Source organism: Oncorhynchus mykiss, chromosome 5, assembly GCF_013265735.2.
Source record: "Oncorhynchus mykiss isolate Arlee chromosome 5, USDA_OmykA_1.1, whole genome shotgun sequence".
Classification (NCBI taxonomy): Eukaryota; Metazoa; Chordata; class Actinopteri; order Salmoniformes; family Salmonidae; genus Oncorhynchus; species Oncorhynchus mykiss.
In genome coordinates, this window is record NC_048569.1 from 80,593,124 (window position 1) to 80,614,909 (window position 21,786).

The following is a 21,786-nucleotide window of genomic DNA, read 5'->3' on the forward strand; positions in this document are numbered from 1 at the left end:
TCTTTCCTCCAGCATCTTCACAAGGTCCTTTGCTGTTGTTCTGGGATTGATTTGCACTTTTTGCACCAAAGTACGTTCATCTCTCGGAGACAAAACGTATCTCCTTCCTCAGTGGTATGACTGCTGCATGGTCTCATGGTATTTATACTTGCGTACTATTGTTTGTACAGATGAACGTGGTACCTTCAGGCATTTGAAAATTGCTTACAAGGATGAACCAGACTTGTGGAGGTCTACAATTTCCTTTCTGAGGTCTTGGCTGATTTCTTTTTATTTTCCCATAATGTAAAGCAAAGTAGGTAGGCCTTGAAATACATCCACAGGTACACTCAAATTATGTCAATTAGCCTATCAGAAGATTCTAAAGCCATGACATAATTTTCTGGAATTTTCCAAGCTGTTTAAAGGCACAGTCAACTTAGTGTATGTAAACTTCTGACCCACTGTAATTGTGATACAGTGAATTACACTTTGTGATACAGTGAAATAATCTGCCTGCAAACAATTTTTGGAAAAATTACTTGTGTCATGCACAAAATAGATGTCCTAACCTACTTGCCAAAACTATAGTTTGTTAACAAGAATTTTGTGGAGTGGTTGAAAAACAAGTTTTAATGACTCCAACCTAAGTGTATGTAAACTTCCGACTTCAACTGTAGGTATTCATTTTAACTAGGTGGGTGAGGGCAGTGGGGAGAGCAGTTAAGATCGCATCATCTATGGATCTGTTGGGGTGGTATGCAAATTGGAGTGGGTCAAGAGGTATCTGGGATGATGGAGTTGATGTGTGCCATAACCAGCCTTTCAAAGCACTTCATGATTACAGATGTGGCATGAAGCCTTAGAATTCTTGTGAACAGGAATGATGGTGGTCATCTTAAAATGTGCGGATTACTGTCAGGCGTGTGCGCACTTGTGCTGAAGTCAGGTGCAGGAGAGCAGAGAGTCGTTAACAGGCACACTTTATTACGGCAGGAAAGATATACAGATATAAAATCTCCTCCAGCCAACAAGGCAAAGTGTATAGCGCGCACAATAGTCACACACCATAAATGTATAACAATACAAATAAGCTTTGTGAAAACACACGGAAAATAACAAACGCTTAGCCTAGTGCGTATGTAACAGGGTTATATTGGTGATTCCCCTTGCCCCTTTATTGTTAAGCCAATGGGTTTTTGGTTTGAGTTTGTCTTGCCTTCACCTACTCAACATGGCATCTTATTGGCTGGTTTGCGTAGCTTGCTTACGAGGGGGGATGTTCCAGTTAGAATCGTCCCAGTGAACAAGCACCAAACCAGCAGGTAAGTTGTTGGTTGCAAAGCACTGTACATCAAGTGATTTTTATACTCTCAAGTGATGATTTAAATGTACAATTTATATAAAATTGTTTGTAAATGTTATTCGAACATCACACATAAGATGCAGCGGTTTTTGGAGAATATTTGTTGTGCATTTTGTTGTAAAGAATTCCCGCCAGTACTAGCTAGCAACTTACTGTGTCTGGTGGGGGGGGTTCATATATTTTGTACAGTGTGTGAGTGCAGAGTTGGATGGTGAGACGTGCATTGCATGACGTGCAATTTTGTGCCGTTCCTAACAGGTACATTGTTAAATATATTATATGGTATATTGTAATTGTGTTATTTTGGTAACTACCTAGTGTACAAGCACCAAACCAGCGAATAAAGCTACATGACTGGTGCTACATGTTGGAGTTCCGTGTCGATGACTGATTGTACACAACGCAAGACGAGTACTGTTACACGTACAAGACATAAGACATAAATAATTTCACACAAAGACATGAGGGGGAACAGAGGAATAAATACATGTAGTGTGATTGGGGAATGCAAACCAGGTGTGAATGGAACAAGACAAAACAAATGGATAATAGAAAAATGGAGCGGCGATGGCTAGAAAGCCGGTGACGCTGAACGCCGCCTGAACAAGGAGAGGGACGGACTTCGGCGGAAGTCGTGACAATTACAGACTGGGACAAAGAGAGGTTGAAAATTACAGTGAATATGCCTGGCAGCTGTTCTGCATATTTTCTGAGAATGCGCCCTGGAATACCGTCGGGCCCTGCGGCCTTGCTGGTGTCGACCTGATTAAAGACCTTACTCTCGTCGGCCTCTGAGAGTGAATTCACCCAATCTTCTGGGTCGGTGCCTGTGTAATATGATTCCACCTTATTCCTACATTATCATTTTGCTCGTTTGATGACTCTGCAGAAATCATGAAGTATGTTTTCACAGGCAGCCCAATTCAGATATTTTTTTCACTAATTGTCCTTTTGACCAATCAGATCAGTTTATTCCAATTCGTTGAATAAAAATCAGAATTGAGCTGCCTGTGTAAATGCAGCCAAAGAGCACTAGGTTTGAAGCAAATTGCCATTTTGCAATCAGGGCTGTGGAGTTGTCTGTAACCCACATGAACACTAGGGGGCGCTGCTTTCACACTCTTCAGGCTCCAGACACAGAGCAGCAGATGCCCATCATTAGCAGCAATCCAGCCCCACTCAGAGCGCTCGGTCTCTTACTCCCCGAACTGAGAACAAATGCGTTTATACCAGATTGATATACCAGATTGATGTACCCCACTATAGCAAAAGGCGATCGCGGATTCATATGTTTGAAGATACATAGCATAACTTGCGAGAAACTACCAAATAAGGTATTTAAAAAAATTGAAATTCGGTGGGAAAGTCGACACAACAGGCCTATGGATGAAAGTTGAATGAATTCATAAATTAATGGCTGAATTACTTCTGTTTTGTGTTTGGACGGGTTTTCCTTGAGAATTACGGACTTTGACAAGAGGTCTCGACCTTATTGTCACATATTTTGTTGCGGGTTGTTGTTGGTTCATTCTATCAGACGATTAATACTTATTTCTAGACTCGGGAGTCGGAATCCTGGCATTTCCGTGCTGCTATGGAAACGCAGTTCGGGCGCTCTTGGTTGAAACTGGGTGACGTCAGCTCAGTGACGGAGAAGCGGGCATTGCGTGCTAGGAGAGAGTTCGTGCACCATATTCCATCGAGGAGAGAGCTACAGTAGTAGTTCGGTGACTGCGGAGACAGCGATTTTGGCAACATGGATGACGTTGTGGGGATTATTATTACTAACGGATTTTAATTGGGAACTACCGGTAAAATGGCAGAGCGGTAAGTAAGCCTGAAACGATTTATATTCTTACGTCGCTGATGTGTCCAATGAAATGTATTCTGTAGCGATGCTTCTTCGTTGGCGACCTAGCCAGGACTAAGCTGAGGCAAAAGGATATCTGCTGTTTTTTCTTAGCTAATGTTACCGGGAATTGAGCTATCCTGCCTCTCGGTCAGTTTATTCGTTTATGTGGTCATGTTACTCCCGTTGGCCATCTTTACCGGGTAGCTGGAGGACTTGACCTATCCAGCCCTTCAGTGTGTGAAACTCAAGATCCAGCGGCACGAGCAGCATCTGTTTCTGTGAGGGTGTTTGCAGCACTGTGAATGCACCTGTTTTTTCCCTCAGCCTTGAATCTCACCTGACAACACAAACACCTACACTGTTTTGTAGTTGATATGCTTTACCGGAAACCATAGCTAGTGAAACTTGTGGTATTACGCATTTCTGGGGTTATTACACCGATATGATGGGTAGTTGGGTAGGGCTAGCAATCCAACTCTCAGCATTTCGATGGCTTGCTAACCATCTGCGAGAGAGAAGGAACCCGCGAGCCGAGGATGCCACATCTAGAACCATAAGAACACTCCTATTTGCCCCCACGCTCAGCCAGCTATGGGCTATTCCAAAAAGGTAAAAACACCTGTTTACATGGGAGTTCAAATGAGAATAGCCTAGACGACACATGCCTTTTTAGTGAGGTTATATGCTCCGAACCAACCTATTCGCTCAGTCAGTAAGAGTTAATAATTTATACCTATTAAATGTGTTGCAGGGGTCATTCACCCGTATGTAAATTACAACAGTCATTTGTATCGCGAGTGCATAGAACTTAATGCAAATTCGAGCATGTTTATCAAACGAGAAAAATACCTCACTGGCTCCAACTCCTGCTTCCACATCTGCAACCAAACAGCGTGAACTGGAGGTAGACCTGCTCCATGGCTTGCAGAATTTAGCTTAATGTCACAGTTAATGAGGTGTATGCATGCACTGTACAACTTTTACCTCGAAATGTACATAATTATCCTGGCACTAAAGTTGCCAGCTTAATACTGTAATTTTATTTTACAGCATAGATGCTGTAATATATTTCACAGTAATTTTCCTTACTGTAAAACATTATATTACAGCAGGGTTGATTTGAACCAGGAATCTGTACAGTATCATTTATGAACTATATATTCAATATAGTTTATGAACTCAATTGAGTAATACAACAAGAGTACTGTAACTGGACTGATAAAAATGGTCAGAATTCAATAAATATTTATTAGGCTATAAAACATATGGTTTTAAAGAGGTTAAAACAACAAATAACATTCCTGCAGAGCATATAGCATGTCTACTAACTCTTCCAAGCATTTTCTTCTCCCACTGTTCAAACAGACCACATTTCAAGACACAAACCAATAAAGTGTTTTTGGGGCAGCAGGTAGCCTAGTGGTTAGAGCGTTGGGCCGGTAACCGAAAGGCTGACAAGGTAAAAGTTACAGATCTGTCGTTCTGCCCACTGTTCCCCGGTAGGCCGTCTGTAAATAAGAATTTGTTCTTAACTGACTTGCCGAGTTAAATAAAGGTTAAATAAAAAAATAAAAAAGATCAGGTGTGGCCAACACAAGTTGATGGTAAATGTGAATGAAGTTGATGGTACATGTATATGGAATGGTTTGAATAATGAAATAGTTTTGGTCCCAATTAACACAATCACACATTAAAAAAATGTATAAGTGATGGCATTTTATTGCAATCTTCAATTTTCTCTCCCCTTCACCAGCTTGCAAACGCAGTGGCGAGCGCTGCAGAGAATTAGTCAGTCACTGAAAACCCAAATGTTTAGAATGTTCAAAGTTCCAACTTGACACAAATGGCTGCTGACTCTCCCACTCACAAGACTGATCCTTCATGTACAACTGCTGAATACCACAGCATATGGTCCCACTGTGGAACTCCTTCCACTTTCAGGTCCCACACACACATACACTCAGCCTCTGCAATACAAGCAGATCCTGGGCTTTTATGAGCTGTAGCCCAGGTTGGGACATGGGCACCTCTGGACTACTGGGGAAACCTCCACCTTCCCAGGACGACACCACTAATGAGGCCACGACAGCAGCTCCTCCACGGCTCACATCAGCAACTGGAGGTCTACCCTCTGCTCCCGCCATTGGGCTCAGGCCGCCCTAAACTCCTCAGATAATCCTACAACACCTCCACCGCAGTCTGCTTCTTGGAGATCACGCCAGCCAGGTCCATTCAACGACTTGCAAAAATCAGTCCAAAAACAAATACTATGGGTCTCTCCAAAAAGGGCTTGGGATTTTAACCCACCACCATGGGAATAAGGAGGACCCATGATTGCACAAAAACATTTACATTAGTTTAAAAGACAGAGAAACATCAAATAGAACATGATTACAACTAATCAGGGAGACTGAAAGCGTCAGTGAACTACACGCTAATTATCTAACTCACCAGGGCCGTCTTGAACCTGAGCAAGCAACTCTGTAGCAAACAATTAAGGTCAGGAACACCTAAACTAGTAGATATCTATGCATGGCAATGGAGTAGTGCACTTTATCCAACCACACATGTGGTTTAGATAATAACAACTTCATGAAATGTATTTTAAAGACCTTTTAAAATGGTGATGAGGCCAGTCTAAAGCTGCCTCATCACAACAAATAAGACAGTAAGTGGTTCTCAACTGGAGTCTGAGGAAGAAAAAAAACGTGTTTTGCATATTTTTATGAAAGAATGCTCTAGTCTAAACCTCAATGAAGAACTTCAGGTAGAAAGGGTGTAGAAAAGATAATAAACTAATAAAAATGTTAGAATTTTTTCTTCAATCGTAGAATTTTCAAGCAGTGCTATTTGGGTCAATTTTGTGGTCTCAGACCACTGAGTTTATTAACATTGGGCATAATTATATTATTGACAATGAAAGAGGTGGGAATGTTGTTCCATTGTCATGTTAATTTCTAAATGTACTATCATTATAGCATTTAAATAGTTTTTGTAACGTCGGGAAGCAAGTTCAGGGAGTGCATCATTTAATAAACAAATTAACAAAACAAGAAACACGAACAACGCACAGACAGGAGCACACGTGACATTTTTCCAGATTGTATTTTGCCGATAATTTATTGCGATGCGAATATTTGTTCAATTTGGGTCCCGAGGATAAAACCCAGTTGAGAACCACTGAGCTAGATACACATTACTTCAAACCATAGCTAAACTAATATAACATTGCTATAGCATTACTCAATACCACAGATTACTTTACCAGATTCACCACATTTTCCTTTCTTTTTGTGCCACCAGATGTTTGCATACTACTGGTAAAGTGAACGGGTTTAGCTGATACTGTATCATTATGGAACAATGTTGTTTAAATTCAACAAATGGTTAGGGAAGAGAGGCTATATTGACACTCCTGGCCTGCAAAACGATGGCTTATGTTGCACTGCTGAGAGCCAAATGAACCGAATCACACAGGGTTTTGACAGCTAAATCCCGGTGTGGTTGCCATTCATATGTTTGTATTTGCGTTAAGGATCCGCATTAGCTGCTGCCAAGGTAGCAGATACTCTTCCTGGGGTCCAGTAACATTAAGTTCAGGGAGTGCATCATTTAATAAACAAATTAACAAAACAAGAAACACGAATTTTATAATATTTACACTACCGGTCAAACGTTTTAGAACACACTCATTCAAGGGTTTATTTTTACTATATTCTACATTGTAGAATAATAGTGAAGTCATCAAAACTATGAAATAACACATATGGAGTCATATAGTAACCAAAAAAGTGTTAAACAGCCTGGAGGTGTGTTGGGTCATTGTCCTGTTGAAAACAATTGATAGTCCCACTAAGCCCAAACCAGATGGGCTGGCGAATTGCTGCAGAATGCTGTGATAGCCATGCTGGTTAAGTGTGCCTTGAATTCTAAATAAATCACAGACAGTGTCATCAGCAAAGCACTCCCACACCAACACCTCCTTCTCCATGCTTTACGGTGGGAAATACACATGCAGAGATCATCCGTTCACCCACACCGCGTCTCACAAAGACACGGCGGTTGGAACCAAAAATCTCCAGTTTGGACTCCAGACCATAGGCCTGATTCACACAGATGTGTCTGTTGCATGAACTCTGTTAAGATTTTTTTGGCTGCAATTTTGGCTGCAATTTCTAATGTTGGTAACTCTAATGAACTTATCCTCTAAAGCAGAGGTAACTCTGGGTCTTCCATTCCTTTAGCGGTCCTCATAAGAGCCAGTTTCATCATAGTGCCTGATGATTTTTGCGACTTGAAGAAACTTTTAAAGTTCTTGAAGTTTTCCGCATTGACTGACCTTCATGTCTTAACTGACCTTCATGTCTTAAAGATAGACTGTCGTTTCTCTTTGCTTATTTGAGCTGTTCTTGACATAATATGGACTTGGTCTTTTACCAAATAGGGCTATCTTCTATTTACCACAACACAACACAACTGATTGGCTCAAACGCATTAAGAAGGAAAGAAATTCCACAAATGTAGCTTTTAACAAAGCACACCTGTTAATTGAAATGCATTCCAGGCGACTACCTCATGGAGCTGGTTGAGAGAATGCCAAGAGTGTGCAAAGCTGTCATCAATGCAAAGGGTGGCTATTTGAAGAATCTCAAATATAAAATATATTTTGATTTGTTTAACACTTTTTTGGTTACTACATGATTGTACAATGTTGAAAAAGGTAAATATGAAGAAAAACCTTTGAATGAGTAGGTGTTCTAAAACTTTTGACCGGTAGTGTACAACTTAAAATATTACGACATTATATTTCATAACACTTTTCACATCACATTACGTGTGTTCCCTCAGGCCTCTACTCTACTACCACATATCTACAATACAAAATCCATGTGCACATGTCTGCAGAGTGTCTGTCTTATCATGTGTATGTGTGTCTGTGCCTGTGTGTGTGTCTCTCTCACAGTCCCTGCTGTTCCATAAGGTGTATTTTTATCTGGTTTATAAATCTGATTCTACTGCTTGTATCAGTTACCTGATGTGGAATAGGATTCCATGTAGCCATGTCTCTATGTAGTACTGTTCGCCTCTCATAGTCTGTTCTTGACTTGGGGATTGTAAAGTGACCCTTGGTGGCATGCATATTATTAATGTTAGCTCTCTGTGTACATTTAAGGGCCAGCCATGCTGCCCAATTGTAATATTCCGAGGTCCCTCTTTGTGGCACCTGACCGCATGACTGAACAGTAGTCCAGATGTGACAAAACTAGGGCCTGTAGGACCTGCCTTGTTGATAGTGTTGTTAAGAAGGCAGAGCAGCATTTTTTTATGGACAGACTTCTCCCCACCATAGCTACTGTTGTATCAATATGATTTGACCATGACAGTTTACAATCCAGGGTTACTCCAAGCAGTTTAGTCACCTCAACTTGCTCAATTCCCACATTATTTATGACAAGATTTAGTTGAGGGTTATGGTTTAGTGAATGATTTGTCCCAAATAAAATGCTTTTAGTTTTTGAAGTATTCAGGACTAACTTATTTCTTACCACCCATTCTGAAACTAACTGCAGTTCTTTGTTAAGTGTTGACTGAATTCACTAGATGTAGTAGCTAAATTATATAGTGTTGAGTCATCCGAAAATGTAGACAAACTGGCTTTACTCAATCATGCTCTCCCCATTGAGTAAACTGTATCACGGTGATATCTAGATGGCTACGCTGTGATATACAGTTGAAATTGGGGGTTTACATACACTTAGGTTGGTGTCATTAAAACTTGTTTTTGAACCACTCCACAAATGTCTCGTTAACCTGTTGAGTGTAGGGGGCAGTATTTTGATGTTTGGAGGAAAAACGTACCCAAATGAAACTGCCTATTTCTCAGGCCCAGAATCTAGAATATGCATATAATTGTCAGATTAGGATAGAAAACACTCTAACGTTTCCGAAACTGTCAAAATATTGTCTGTGAGTATAACAGAACTGATATTTCAGGCGAAAACCTGAGGAAAATGCCTAAGAGAAACACATCTCCCTGTTCCATTGCATGCGTTCCCTCCATTTAAAGGGATATCAACCAGATTCCTTTCCCTATGGCTTCCACATGGTGTGAACAGTCTTTAGACATAGTTTCAGGCTTTTATTCTGAAAAATGAGCGAGAAGGGTCACATCGCGTCAGTGGATGGCTGGGTGCCAGCAGAGTTTTGCATGCGTAACAGCTTGGAGCAGACATTTTCTCTCTCTCTCCTATTGAAAAAGCTACGGTCCGGTTGAAATATGATCAATTATTTATTGTAAAAACAACCCGAGGATTGATTCTAAAAAACGTTTGACATGTTTCTACAAACTTTCCGAATACTATTTGGAATTCTTGTCTGCCACGTCGTGACCGCTCGAGCATGTGGATTTCTGAACAAAACGCGCCAACCAAATGGAGGTATTTTGGATATAAAAATAATCTTTATGGAACAAAAGGAGCATTTATTGTGTAACTGGGAGTCTCGTGAGTGCAAACATCCAAAGATCATCAAAGGTAAGCAATTCATTTTATTGCTTTTCTGACTTTCGTGACCAATCTACTTTGCTGCTAGTTGTTTGTAATGCTTTGTCTGCTGAGAGAGATGTCCTAACATAAAAGCTTGGATAGCTTTTGCTGTAAAGCTTTTTGGAAATCTGACAGGCCAGGTGGATTAACAACAAGCTAAGCTGTGTTTTGCCATATTGCACTTGTGATTTCATGAAAATTAAATATTTTTAGTAATTTAATTTGAATTTGGAGCTCTGCAATTCAGCGGATGTTGACGAAAATGATCCCGCTAACGGGATGGGTGCGTCAAGAAGTTAACAAACTATAGTTTTGGCAAGCCGGTTAGGACATCTACTTTGTGCATGACACAAGTAATTCTTCCAACAATTGTTTACAGACAGATTATTTCACTTATAATTCACTGTATCACAATTCCAGTGGGTCAGAAGTTTACATACACTGAATTGACTATGCCTTTAAACAGCTTGGAAAATTCCAGACAATTATGTCATGTCTTTAGAATCTTCTGATAGGCTAATTGACATAATTTGAGTCAATTGGAGGTGTACCTGTGGATGTATTTCAAGGCCTACCTTCAAAGTCAGTGCCTCTTTGCTTGACATCATGGGAAAATCAAAAGAAATCAACCAAGACCGGGCAAAAAAAGTTAGACCTCCACAAGTCTGGTTCATCCTTGATAGCAATTTCCAAACGCCTGAAGGTACCACGTTCATTGGTACAAACAATAGTACGCAAGTATAAACAACATGGGACCACACAGCCGTCATACCCCTCAGGAAGGAGATGCGTTCTGTCTCCTAGAGATGAACGTACTTTGGTGCAAAGTGTGCAAATCAATCCCAGAACAACATCAAAGGACCTTGTGAGATGCTGGAGGAAACAGGTACAAAAGTATCTATATCCAAGTCTGAAATAAATCATTCTCTCTACTATTATTCCTGACATTTCACATTCTTAAAATGAAGTGGTGAACCTAACTGACCTAAGACAGGGAATGTTTACTAGGATTAAATGTCAGGAATTGTGAAAAACTGAGTTTAAATGTATTTGGCTAAGGTGCATGTAAACTTCAGACTTCAACTGTAGATAGCTAGCTAGGTTAGCTAAGAAAATATACAGTAATTCAACATTGGCTAGCAATACAGATACTTATAAACAAGTCAAGGTTTCTACCCAGCAGCTGTTGAAATTATTATTCCACTTCACCGTCGCTTCAAAACTATATTTACAAAAATAGTCTGAGTTTCATGTGGCTCACCTGACAGCATGAGATTGGCGCCTGAAACAGACAATTTGAATCTACTGTTGGCATAAGCTATTACTGTAAAGAAATACAGTATGTTAGAATAATTTTTACAGGAAGCATACATTAACAGTTATTAAATAGCATTGATTTCAGCATTTTACCCAAAATGCAGTGCAAAATACAGCATTAGTGCTGGGAAACACTTTTATGGTATTTTACTGTTGAAATGACAGAAAAGTGTTACATTGTGGGATTGTCGGTAGTGTGTGCGCCCAGTGGTGTGTGCGGACGGAGATCTAGAGTGGATTATGTAATTTCGTATTGGTGAGGAGCTGAATTGGCTGTCCCTTGCAATTTTGCTGCGGTAGGCTATTCCGGCATGGGGTTTATCAAGGTATTTTCTCTCTCTCTGCAGCAGCATCGGAATAGTAAGCTTACATAGCGGATCATGCAGGGGAATCTATTCTAAGTGGCATGTTGTGGAGCCTATATAGGCTCATGGTGAATTTTAAATTGCTGTTAGTTCTTACAGAGGCAGGACAGGGTCATTGCTGCAGATGGCTATTCTGCTGTAGCCTATTGTGCATTTGGAATTTCAGAGGACAGTCATCCGCCATGGAGTTGAATTTAGCCGTCAGATAAAGACACGTTGTGATGTTTTCAGTATGTCACTGTCAACATTCCTTTTCCAAGAGAAAGCCAGTACATTTTTGTGGGGGAGTGGTAGGGCTTGGCTTCGGACTGAGTGAGTAGGCAAGCAGCATCAGTGTACTGGCATCGATACCGGCACATGCACAGCTGCTGAATTCTTCCCTCGCTCTCTCCTCGCCCCTCGCTATTCCCCATGCCTCCCTCTTGTCGCTGCCCTTCCTTCTTTATATCCCAACCCGCTGGTTGCTATGCACCTGTCATTCCTTCTCCTACCCCGGCCTCCATTCACCACATGAAACCCGACTCGAGACAAGTCTCTTAAGATGTAGTTATGCAGCATGCTGCCATTTTACATAGTCATCTCCCCAGGCACCGTTTACTCATGGATGGCCTTTTTGGGTGGTTTCACTATATTTCATGGTATTTAACCATATTCATCAAGCAGTTAGTAGCCAATTGAGCCATTCACAATCATATATATGCCAAGAGGCTATGTTTCTGCACCACCCCAGCCCTGGCAGTCCAACATTCGATCCAGTGAGTGAAGCAGAGAAAGACGGAGAGGGTCGGGGTGGGGCGGCGATACGCCAGGGCTCGTGTGTTTCACCAAAACATGCAGTGGGTAAAATATTTATATCTCCCCATTCAGTCAGGGCTCTTGGACCGCAATGCCTGTCTGCCTATCTGCATGTCTGTGTGTCTGCTTGTCTGCGTGTCTGCCTGTTTGTCTGTCTGCTTGTCTGCCTGTCTGTCTGCTTGTCTGTCTGTCTGCCTATCTGCTTGTCTGTCTGTCTGTCTGTCTGTCTGTCTGCTTGTCTGTCTGTCTGTCTGCCTATCTGCTTGTCTGTCTGTCTGCCTATCTGCTTGTCTGTCTGCCTGTCTGCCTGCCTGTCTGTCTGTCTGTCTGTCTGTGTGTGTGTGTGTGTGTGTGTCTGCTTGTCTGTCACAGTTCTAGATTGGGGTTTTCTCACTGGCAGGGTAGGGATGGTATATAGGGCATTTATTTATTTTCAACCATGTTGTTACATAAGGTACAGTTTTAGAAGCAGTATGAATATTGGCTACACCACATGGCTCCTTTTAAAAAGAGATTCCTATCATTTCAATGGGACTCACATAGATGGATAAAGGAAGGATGCATAAAGAAGAATGGTGGTGTTGAAGCTACTGGGGGAAATCTTTGGAGCAGCAGTATTGTAGTGGAGATGCTGCAGTGCTTTAGCATGGATCTAAACTGAAATGCTCCATTACTGTGACGTGAAACAAAATAATTCCGTTTGGATTCCAGGCTAGCAGGGCTGCTAGGGAAGGGAGCACGGCATTACCATGGCAGACACAGACAGTACAGTATCGCAGTGTGTAGCCTCTTTCTCACAGTGCAGGGGAGTGTCAATGTTTGTGTGTGTGTGTGTGTGTGTGTGTCTGTCCGTTTGTGTGTGTGTGTGTTTGTGTTTGTTTGTTTGTTTGTTTGTTTGTGTGTGTGTGTGTGTGTGTGTGTGTGTGTGTGTGTGTGTGTTGGTGTGTTGGTGTGTTGACCTACTTGTCCTGAATTGCTCTGTAGCGTGATGTGAGTCTGGTGATCCTGTGCCTTGGAGCAGTGGTCTGAATCATACAGGGCTTATTTGGCCTTGAACTCTTTCTTTTTAACTGTCTGTCTGTGTGTGTGTGTGTGTGTGTGTGTGTGTGTGTGTGTGTGTCTGTGTGTGTGTGTGTGTGTGTGTGTGTCTGTGTGTGTGTGTGTGTGTACGTGTGTACGTGTGTGTGTGTGTGTGTGTGTGCCCCCCTTCATTCTGATGATCAAATTGATAAAAGTATGCCTTTATGCTGAACCACTCCCACGCACCGGCATCACAGGGCACAGCCAACTGATTACAACGCAGAGCAATAATAGCATTATCAAACAAATGTGTCACATTTGTCAGACTCTGATAATGAAATGCCTGAGTCAGGAATGGAGTGTAGTCCTATCACTTATGTTAAGACAGCCTGTTATTTGACTCTGCAGGGGAGTGCAGTATAAATTCATGCATTTATGCCACAATATAATATACCCAAATTAGACAGTATCCACTTTAGTGAATTGTACCATGGACATTGCAGGATACCCTAATGCTGTAGTGTAGCTATTTGGGACGCAACCTATAGTATGAATATATTAGGCATCTGCCAAGTTATTCCTTGTTAATGAGTCAATTAATATTGTCTTGTTGGGTCATTTGTTTATCGTTATGTTAAATAAGTTGCTTCTATTGGTCGTGTGATATGCACTCTCCCTGCCCATTGGCAACACTTGAGTCTTTCTCCCATTAGGCCGACAACCCTTGTCTGCTGAACAACTCAAGTGTAGACCTATTTGTAACAACAAGGGGGTTTGAACCTATATGTTTGTGTGTGTGTGCTTACGATGACAGTGTGTATGTGTGTGTGGGCAGCAGTGGTACTGTAGCATCTCAAGGACATTGGAGTAAGATATGAGGCTTCAGATCAGTGTTTCTGTGATTTAGTATTTTTTTTACTTCCGCTCATTCTCCTCTCCTCCTACTGTTTTCCTCCTTCTCTCTTATTATCCTGATCTACGGCTATAACCTTCTCCTCTGTGTGCCTGCACACACACACACACAGTCATGGGTCGACGGCCTGAACACCGGGGGTTGGGCCCCTAGGATGGAGGAATGGATAGAAAAAAGATAGTGATGGAGAAAAAAAGGGAAAGGAGAGGAGGATATGAGCTTGAGATGTGTGAGAGAGTTAGAGTAGGACGGAGAGAGTTAAGAGTAGGCTGGATAGAGTTAGAGTAGGATGGAGAGAGTTAGAGTAGGATGGAGAGAGTTAGAGTAGGACGGAGAGAGTTAAGAGTAGGATGGAGAGAGTTAGAGTAGGATGGAGAGAGTTAAGAGTAGGACGGATAGAGTTAAGAGTAGGATGGAGAGAGTTAGAGTAGGATGGAGAGAGTTAGAGTAGGATGGAGAGAGTTAGAGTAGTATGGAGAGAGTTAGAATAGGATGGAGAGAGTTAGAGTAGGATGGAGAGAGTTAGAGTAGGATGGAGAGAGTTAGAATAGGATGGAGAGAGTTAGAGTAGGATGGAGAGAGTTAGAGTAGGATGGAGAGAGTTAGAATAGGATGGAGAGAGTTAGAGTAGGATGGAGAGAGTTAGAGTAGGACGGAGAGAGTTAAGAGTAGGATGGAGAGAGTTAGAGTAGGATGGAGAGAGTTAGAGTAGGATGGAGAGAGTTAGAGTAGGATGGAGAGAGTTAGAATAGGATGGAGAGAGTTAAGAGTAGGATGGAGAGAGTTAGAGTAGGATGGAGAGAGTTAGAGTAGGATGGAGAGAGTTAGAGTAGGATGGAGAGAGTTAAGAGTAGGATGGAGAGAGTTAAGAGTAGGATGAAAAGAGTAGAGTAGCATGGAGAGAGTTAGTAGGATGGAGAGAAAAGGGATAGAAAAGCAAGGGAATAATGTATGTCATCCTTTTAATTTTAAGCCAAATTAAATCTGACATCCTGTAATTGTTAAATAATGAATTGGCTCCAGGGTCTGTTGTTGTACCTTGAACAGTCATGGTGGCATTAAAACTGGTTTGAATTTGAGTCTCATGAGCGGAGATGGGCTATCGACTGACATTGACGGCTAGAGTGGATGGAGGGAGATAGAGGGATGGAGGAGTATTGATCGATAGAGGGATGGATGGAGAGCTGAACTGTAATATTGACTGGCATTGACTGTCAGCGGATGGTGATTGAGGGATGGAGGGAGATTGAGGGATGGATGGAGATTGAGGGATGGAGGGAGATAGAGGGATGGAGGGAGATTGAGGGATGGAGGGAGATAGAGGGATGGAGGGAGATAGAGGGATGGAGGGAGAAAGGGTGAGAGAGAAGAGAAAGACTTGTCTCAGTGTAATAGGATTAGTGTGTAAATGTGTTTGTATGAAAAGCTGTTTTTGGAGATCCTTTAATCTGTGTGTTATTGTAGGGACGTGGGGTGACGGTGGAACGGGAGACCTGCAGTACAGAGGGGTGTGTGTGTTATTGTAGGGACGGGGGGTGACGGTGGAACGGGAGACCTGCAGTACAGAGGGGTGTGTGTGTTATTGTAGGGACGGGGGTGACGGTGGAACGGGAGACCTGCAGTACAGAGGGGTGTGTGTGTTATTGTAGGGACGGGGAACGGGAGACCTGCAGTACAGAGGGGTGTGTGTGTTATTGTAGGGACGGGGGGTGACGGTGGAACGGGAGACCTGCAGTACAGAGGGGTGTGTGTGTTATTGTAGGGACGGGGGGTGACGGTGGAACGGGAGACCTGCAGTACAGAGGGGTGTGTGTGTTATTGTAGGGACAGGGGGTGACGGTGGAACGGGAGACCTGCCGTACATAGGGGTGTGTGTGTTGCAGGCCTGAGAAGTGGAAGGGAAGATTGAAAGACAGCAATATGGAATTGAGGGCGTGAATGAATGGTCCCACGGTTTCAGTACTGAGGATATCTGGCTGTTGAGTGGTACCTCCTTTGCTACTGGCAGCACTATCAGCAGACACACTGTGCCCAAAGCACTTGGGACTGGTTTACAGGCACTCGTCTAGTGTGTGTGTGTGTGTGTGTGTGTGTGTGTGTGTGTGTGTGTGTGTGTGTGTGTGTGTGTGTGTGTGTGTGTGTGTGTGTGTGTGTGTGTGTGTGTGTGTGTGATTATAGTGTATGTTCTCTTTGTGTCAGAAGAAGTGAGAGGAGATGGTTGTGTGAAGGATTGGGGGAGGAGAGAAAAGAGGGAGGGCACATCATTGACCCCCGTGTTGCTCATCTCCTATTGACTATCCCCCTCCCTCCCCCTCTCCGCTTCCTCTTCCCTCCTCCCATTCTCACACCATGTGTCCCCTTTTAAAACTGCAGCAGAATTTTATTCCCTCCAATCTGTCCCTCTGCCTCTTCCCTCTCCTCCCCCTGCCTCTTCCCTCTCCTCCCCCTGCCTCTTCCCTCTCCTCCCTCTGCCTCTTCCCTCTCCTCCCCCTGCCTCCTCCCTCTCCTCCCCCTCTCCTCCCCCTGCCTCCTCCCTTTCCTCCCCCTGCCTCTTCCCTCCTCCCCCTCTCCTCCCCCTGCCTTCTCTCTCTCCTCCCCCTGCCTCCTCCCTTTCCTCCCCCTGCCTCTTCCCTCTCCTCCCTCTGCCTCTTCCCTCTCCTCCCCCTCTCCTCCCCCTGCCTCCTCCCTCTCCTCCCCCTGCCTCTTCCCTCTCCTCACCCTTACCCTGCCTCCTCCCTCTCCTCCCCCTGCCTCGTCCCTCTCCTCACCCTTACCCTGCCTCCTCCCTCTCCCCCTGCCACCTCCCTCTCCCCCTGCCTCCTTCCTCTCCTCCCCTTACCCTCTCCTATTGAATATCCCCCTCCCTCCCCCTCTCCCCTTCCTCTTCCCTCCTCCCTATCCCATTCTCACACCATGTGTCCCCTTTTAAAACTGCAGCAGAATTTTATTCCCTCCAATCTGTCCCTCTGCCTCCTCCCCCTGCCTCTTCCCTCTCCTCCCTCTCTCCTCCCTCTGCCTCCTCCCTCTCCCCCTGTCTCTTCACTCTCTTCCCCCTTACCCTGCCTCCCCCCCTCTCTATTGAGATGTCAGAAAGCTCCGGAAACTGGAATCTGCGTGTGGCTCTAGTGTCTTCTGCCGCTCCTCTCCTCGCCTCTCCTCACTCTGTCCGTCCATACCTCCCGTTTCAGCCTCCTCTCCTTCAATTTCTCCCTCTCAATTCAATTCAAAGGGCTTTATTGGCATGGGAAACACATGTTCAAATTAAATTAAATATATTTTCATTGCCAAAGCAAGTGAAATGGATAATAAACAAAAGTGAAATAAACAATAAAAATGACCAGTAAACACTACACTCACAAAAGTTCCAAAAGAATAAAGACATTTCAAATGTCATATTATGTACAGTGTTGTAATGATGTGCAAATACTTAAAATACAAAACGGAAAAATAAACAGAAATATGGGTTGTATTTACAATGGTGTTTGTTCTTCACTAGTTTACCTTTTCTTGTGCCAACAGGTCACAAATGTTTTTGCTGTGATTGCACACTGTGGTATTTCACCCAGTAGTTGGATTTGTTTTCTGAGGGAAATATGTGTCTCTAATATGGTCATACATTTGATAGGAGGTTAGGAAGTGCAGCTCAGTTTCCACTAGAGGTCGACCGATTAATGATTTTTCAACGGCGATAATGATACCGATAATTGGAGGACCAAAAAAAGCCGATATCGATTAATCGGACTATTTTTTTAAATGTATTTGTAATAATGACAATTACAACAATACTGAAAGAACACTTATTTTAACTTAATATAATACATCAATAAACATCCATTTAGCCTCAAATAAATAATGGAACATGTTCAATTTGGTTTAAATAATGCAAAAACAAAGTGTTGGAGAAGTAAAAGTGCAATAAGTGCCATGTAAAAAAGCTAACGTTTGAGTTCCTTGCTCAGAACATGAGAACATATGAAAGTTGGTGGTTCCTTTTAACATGAGACTTCAATATTCCAAGGTAAGAGGTTTTAGGTTGTAGTTAATATAGTATTTATAGGACTATTTCTCTCTATACCATTTGTATTTCATATACCTTTGACTATTGGATGTTCTTATAGGCACTATAGTATTGCCAGTGTAACAGTATAGCTTCCGTCCATCTCCTCGCCCCTACGCTAGATAAACTAGTAATATGCTAGATAAACTAGTATTATGCAACACAGGACACGCTAGATATACTAGTAATATAAAACACAGGACACGCTAGATATACTAGTAATATAAAACACAGGACACGCTAGATATACTAGTAATATGCAACACAGGACACGCTAGATAAACTAGTAATATGTAACACAGGACACGCTAGATATACTAGTAATATGCAACACAGGACACGCTAGATAAACTAGTAATATCAACACAGGACACGCTAGATAAACTAGTAATATGCAACACAGGACACGCTAGATATACTAGTAATATGCAACACAGGACACGCTAGATAAACTAGTAATATGCAACACAGGACACGCTAGATAAACTAGTAATATCAACACAGGACACGCTAGATATACTAGTAATATGCAACACAGGACACGCTAGATAAACTAGTAATATGCAACACAGGACACGCTAGATAAACTAGTAATATGCAACACAGGACACGCTAGATAAACTAGTAATATGTAACACAGGACACGCTAGATAAACTAGTAATATGCAACACAGGACACGCTAGATAAACTAGTAATATCAACACAGGACACGCTAGATATACTAGTAATATGCAACACAGGACACGCTAGATAAACTAGTAATATCAACACAGGACACGCTAGATGTACTAGTAATATGCAACACAGGACACGCTAGATATACTAGTAATATGCAACGCAGGACACGCTATATAAACTAGTAATATGCAACACAGGACACGCTAGATAAACTAGTAATATGCAACACAGGACACGCTAGATAAACTAGTAATATCAACACAGGACACGCTAGATAAACTAGTAATATGCAACACAGGACACGCTAGATATACTAGTAATATGCAACGCAGGACACGCTAGATAAACTAGTAATATCAACACAGGACACGCTAGATAAACTAGTAATATGTAACACAGGACACGCTAGATAAACTAGTAATATGCAACACAGGACACGCTAGATAAACTAGTAATATGCAACACAGGACACGCTAGATAAACTAGTAATATGCAACACAGGACACGCTAGATAAACTAGTAATATGCAACACAGGACACGCTAGATATACTAGTAATATGCAACGCAGGACACGCTAGATAAACTAGTAATATGTAACACAGGACACGCTAGATATACTAGTGATATGCAACACAGGACACGCTAGATAAACTAGTAATATGCAACACAGGACACGCTAGATAAACTAGTAATATGCAACACAGGACACGCTAGATATACTAGTAATATGCAACACAGGACACGCTAGATAAACTAGTAATATGCAACGCAGGACACGCTAGATATACTAGCAATATCAAATCAAATCAAATTAATTTATATAGCCCTTCGTACATCAGCTGATATCTCAAAGTGCTGTACAGAAACCCAGCCTAAAACCCCAAACAGCAAGCAATGCAGGTGTAGAAGCACGGTGGCTAGGAAAAACTCCCTAGATAGGCCAAAACCTAGGAAGAAACCTAGAGAGGAACCAGGCTATGTGGGGTGGCCAGTCCTCTTCTGGCTGTGCCGGGTGGAGATTATAACAGAACATGGCCAAGATGTTCAAATGTTCATAAATGACCAGCATGGTCGAATAATAATAAGGCAGAACAGTTGAAACTGGAGCAGCAGCACGGTCAGGTGGACTGGGGACAGCAAGGAGTCATCATGTCAGGTAGTCCTGGGGCATGGTCCTAGGGCTCAGGTCAGTTGAAACTGGAGCAGCAGCACGGCCAGGTGGACTGGGGACAGCAAGGAGTCATCATGTCAAGTAGTCCTGGGGCATGGTCCTAGGGCTCAGGTCCTCCGAGAGAGAGAAAGAAAGAGAGAAGGAGAGAATTAGAGAACGCACACTTAGATTCACACAGGACACCGAATAGAACAGGAGAAGTACTCCAGATATAACAAACTGACCCTAGCCCCCCGACACATAAACTACTGCAGCATAAATACTGGAGGCTGAGACAGGAGGGGTCAGGAGACACTGTGGCCCCATCCGAGGACACCCCCGTACAGGGCCAAACAGGAAGGATATAACCCCACCCACTTTGCCAAAGCACAGCCCCCACACCACTAGAGGGATATCTTCAACCACCAACTTACCATCCTGTGACAAGGCTGAGTATAGCCCATAAAGACCTCCGCCACGGCACAACCCAAGGGGGGGGGCCGACCCAGACAGGATGACCACATCAGTGAATCAACCCACTCAGGTGACGCACCCCCTCCAGGGACGGCATGAGAGAGCCCCAGTAAGCCAGTGACTCAGCCACTGTAATAGGATTAGAGGCAGAGAATCCCAGTGGAAAGAGGGGAACCGGCCAGGACACGCTAGATAAACTAGTAATATGCAACACAGGACACGCTAGATAAACTAGTGATATGCAACACAGGACACGCTAGATAAACTAGTAATATGCAACACAGGACACGCTAGATATACTAGTAATATCAACACAGGCCACGCTAGATAAACTAGTAATATGCAACACAGGACACGCTAGATAAACTAGTAATATGCAACACAGGACACGCTAGATAAACTAGTAATGTGCAACACAGGACACGCTAGATAAACTAGTAATATGTAACACAGGACACGCTAGATAAACTAGTAATATCAACACAGGACACGCTAGATAAACTGGTAATATCAACACAGGACACTCTAGATATACTAGTAATATGCAACACAGGACACGCTAGATAAACTAGTAATATGCAACACAGGACACGCTAGATATACTAGTAATATGCAACACACGACACGCTAGATAAACTAGTAATATGTAACACAGGACACGCTAGATAAACTAGTAATATGTAACACAGGACACGCTAGATATACTAGTAATATCAACACAGGACACGCTAGATAAACTAGTAATATGCAACACAGGACACGCTAGATATACTAGTAATATGTAACACAGGACACGCTAGATAAACTAGTAATATGTAACACAGGACACGCTAGATAAACTAGTAATATGTAACACAGGACACGCTAGATAAACTAGTAATATCAACACAGGACACGCTAGATAAACTAGTAATATGCAACACAGGACACGCTAGATAAACTAGTAATATGCAACACACGACACGCTAGATAAACTAGTAATATGTAACACAGGACACGCTAGATAAACTAGTAATATGCAACACACGACACGCTAGATAAACTAGTAATATGTAACACAGGACACGCTAGATAAACTAGTAATATGTAACACAGGACACGCTAGATATACTAGTAATATCAACACAGGACACGCTAGATAAACTAGTAATATGTAACACAGGACACGCTAGATATACTAGTAATATGTAACACAGGACACGCTAGATAAACTAGTAATATGTAACACAGGACACGCTAGATAAACTAGTAATATCAACCATGTGTAGTTATA

General features: G+C 42.5%; 1 protein-coding gene across 1 annotated transcript in view; it reads left to right on the forward strand.

Annotated features, from left to right (window-relative positions):
• Nucleotides 1-2,163: 2,163 nt before the first annotated feature.
• Nucleotides 2,164-21,786, forward strand: part of LOC110523013 (rho GTPase-activating protein 39-like) — a 190,841-nt gene continuing 171,218 nt past the window's right edge. The window contains exon 1 of the mRNA XM_036978529.1: nt 2,164-3,172. Within this exon, the coding sequence (XP_036834424.1) occupies nt 3,162-3,172 (11 nt within the window). The 5' untranslated portion in view covers nt 2,164-3,161. The remainder of the gene's footprint in view (nt 3,173-21,786) is intronic.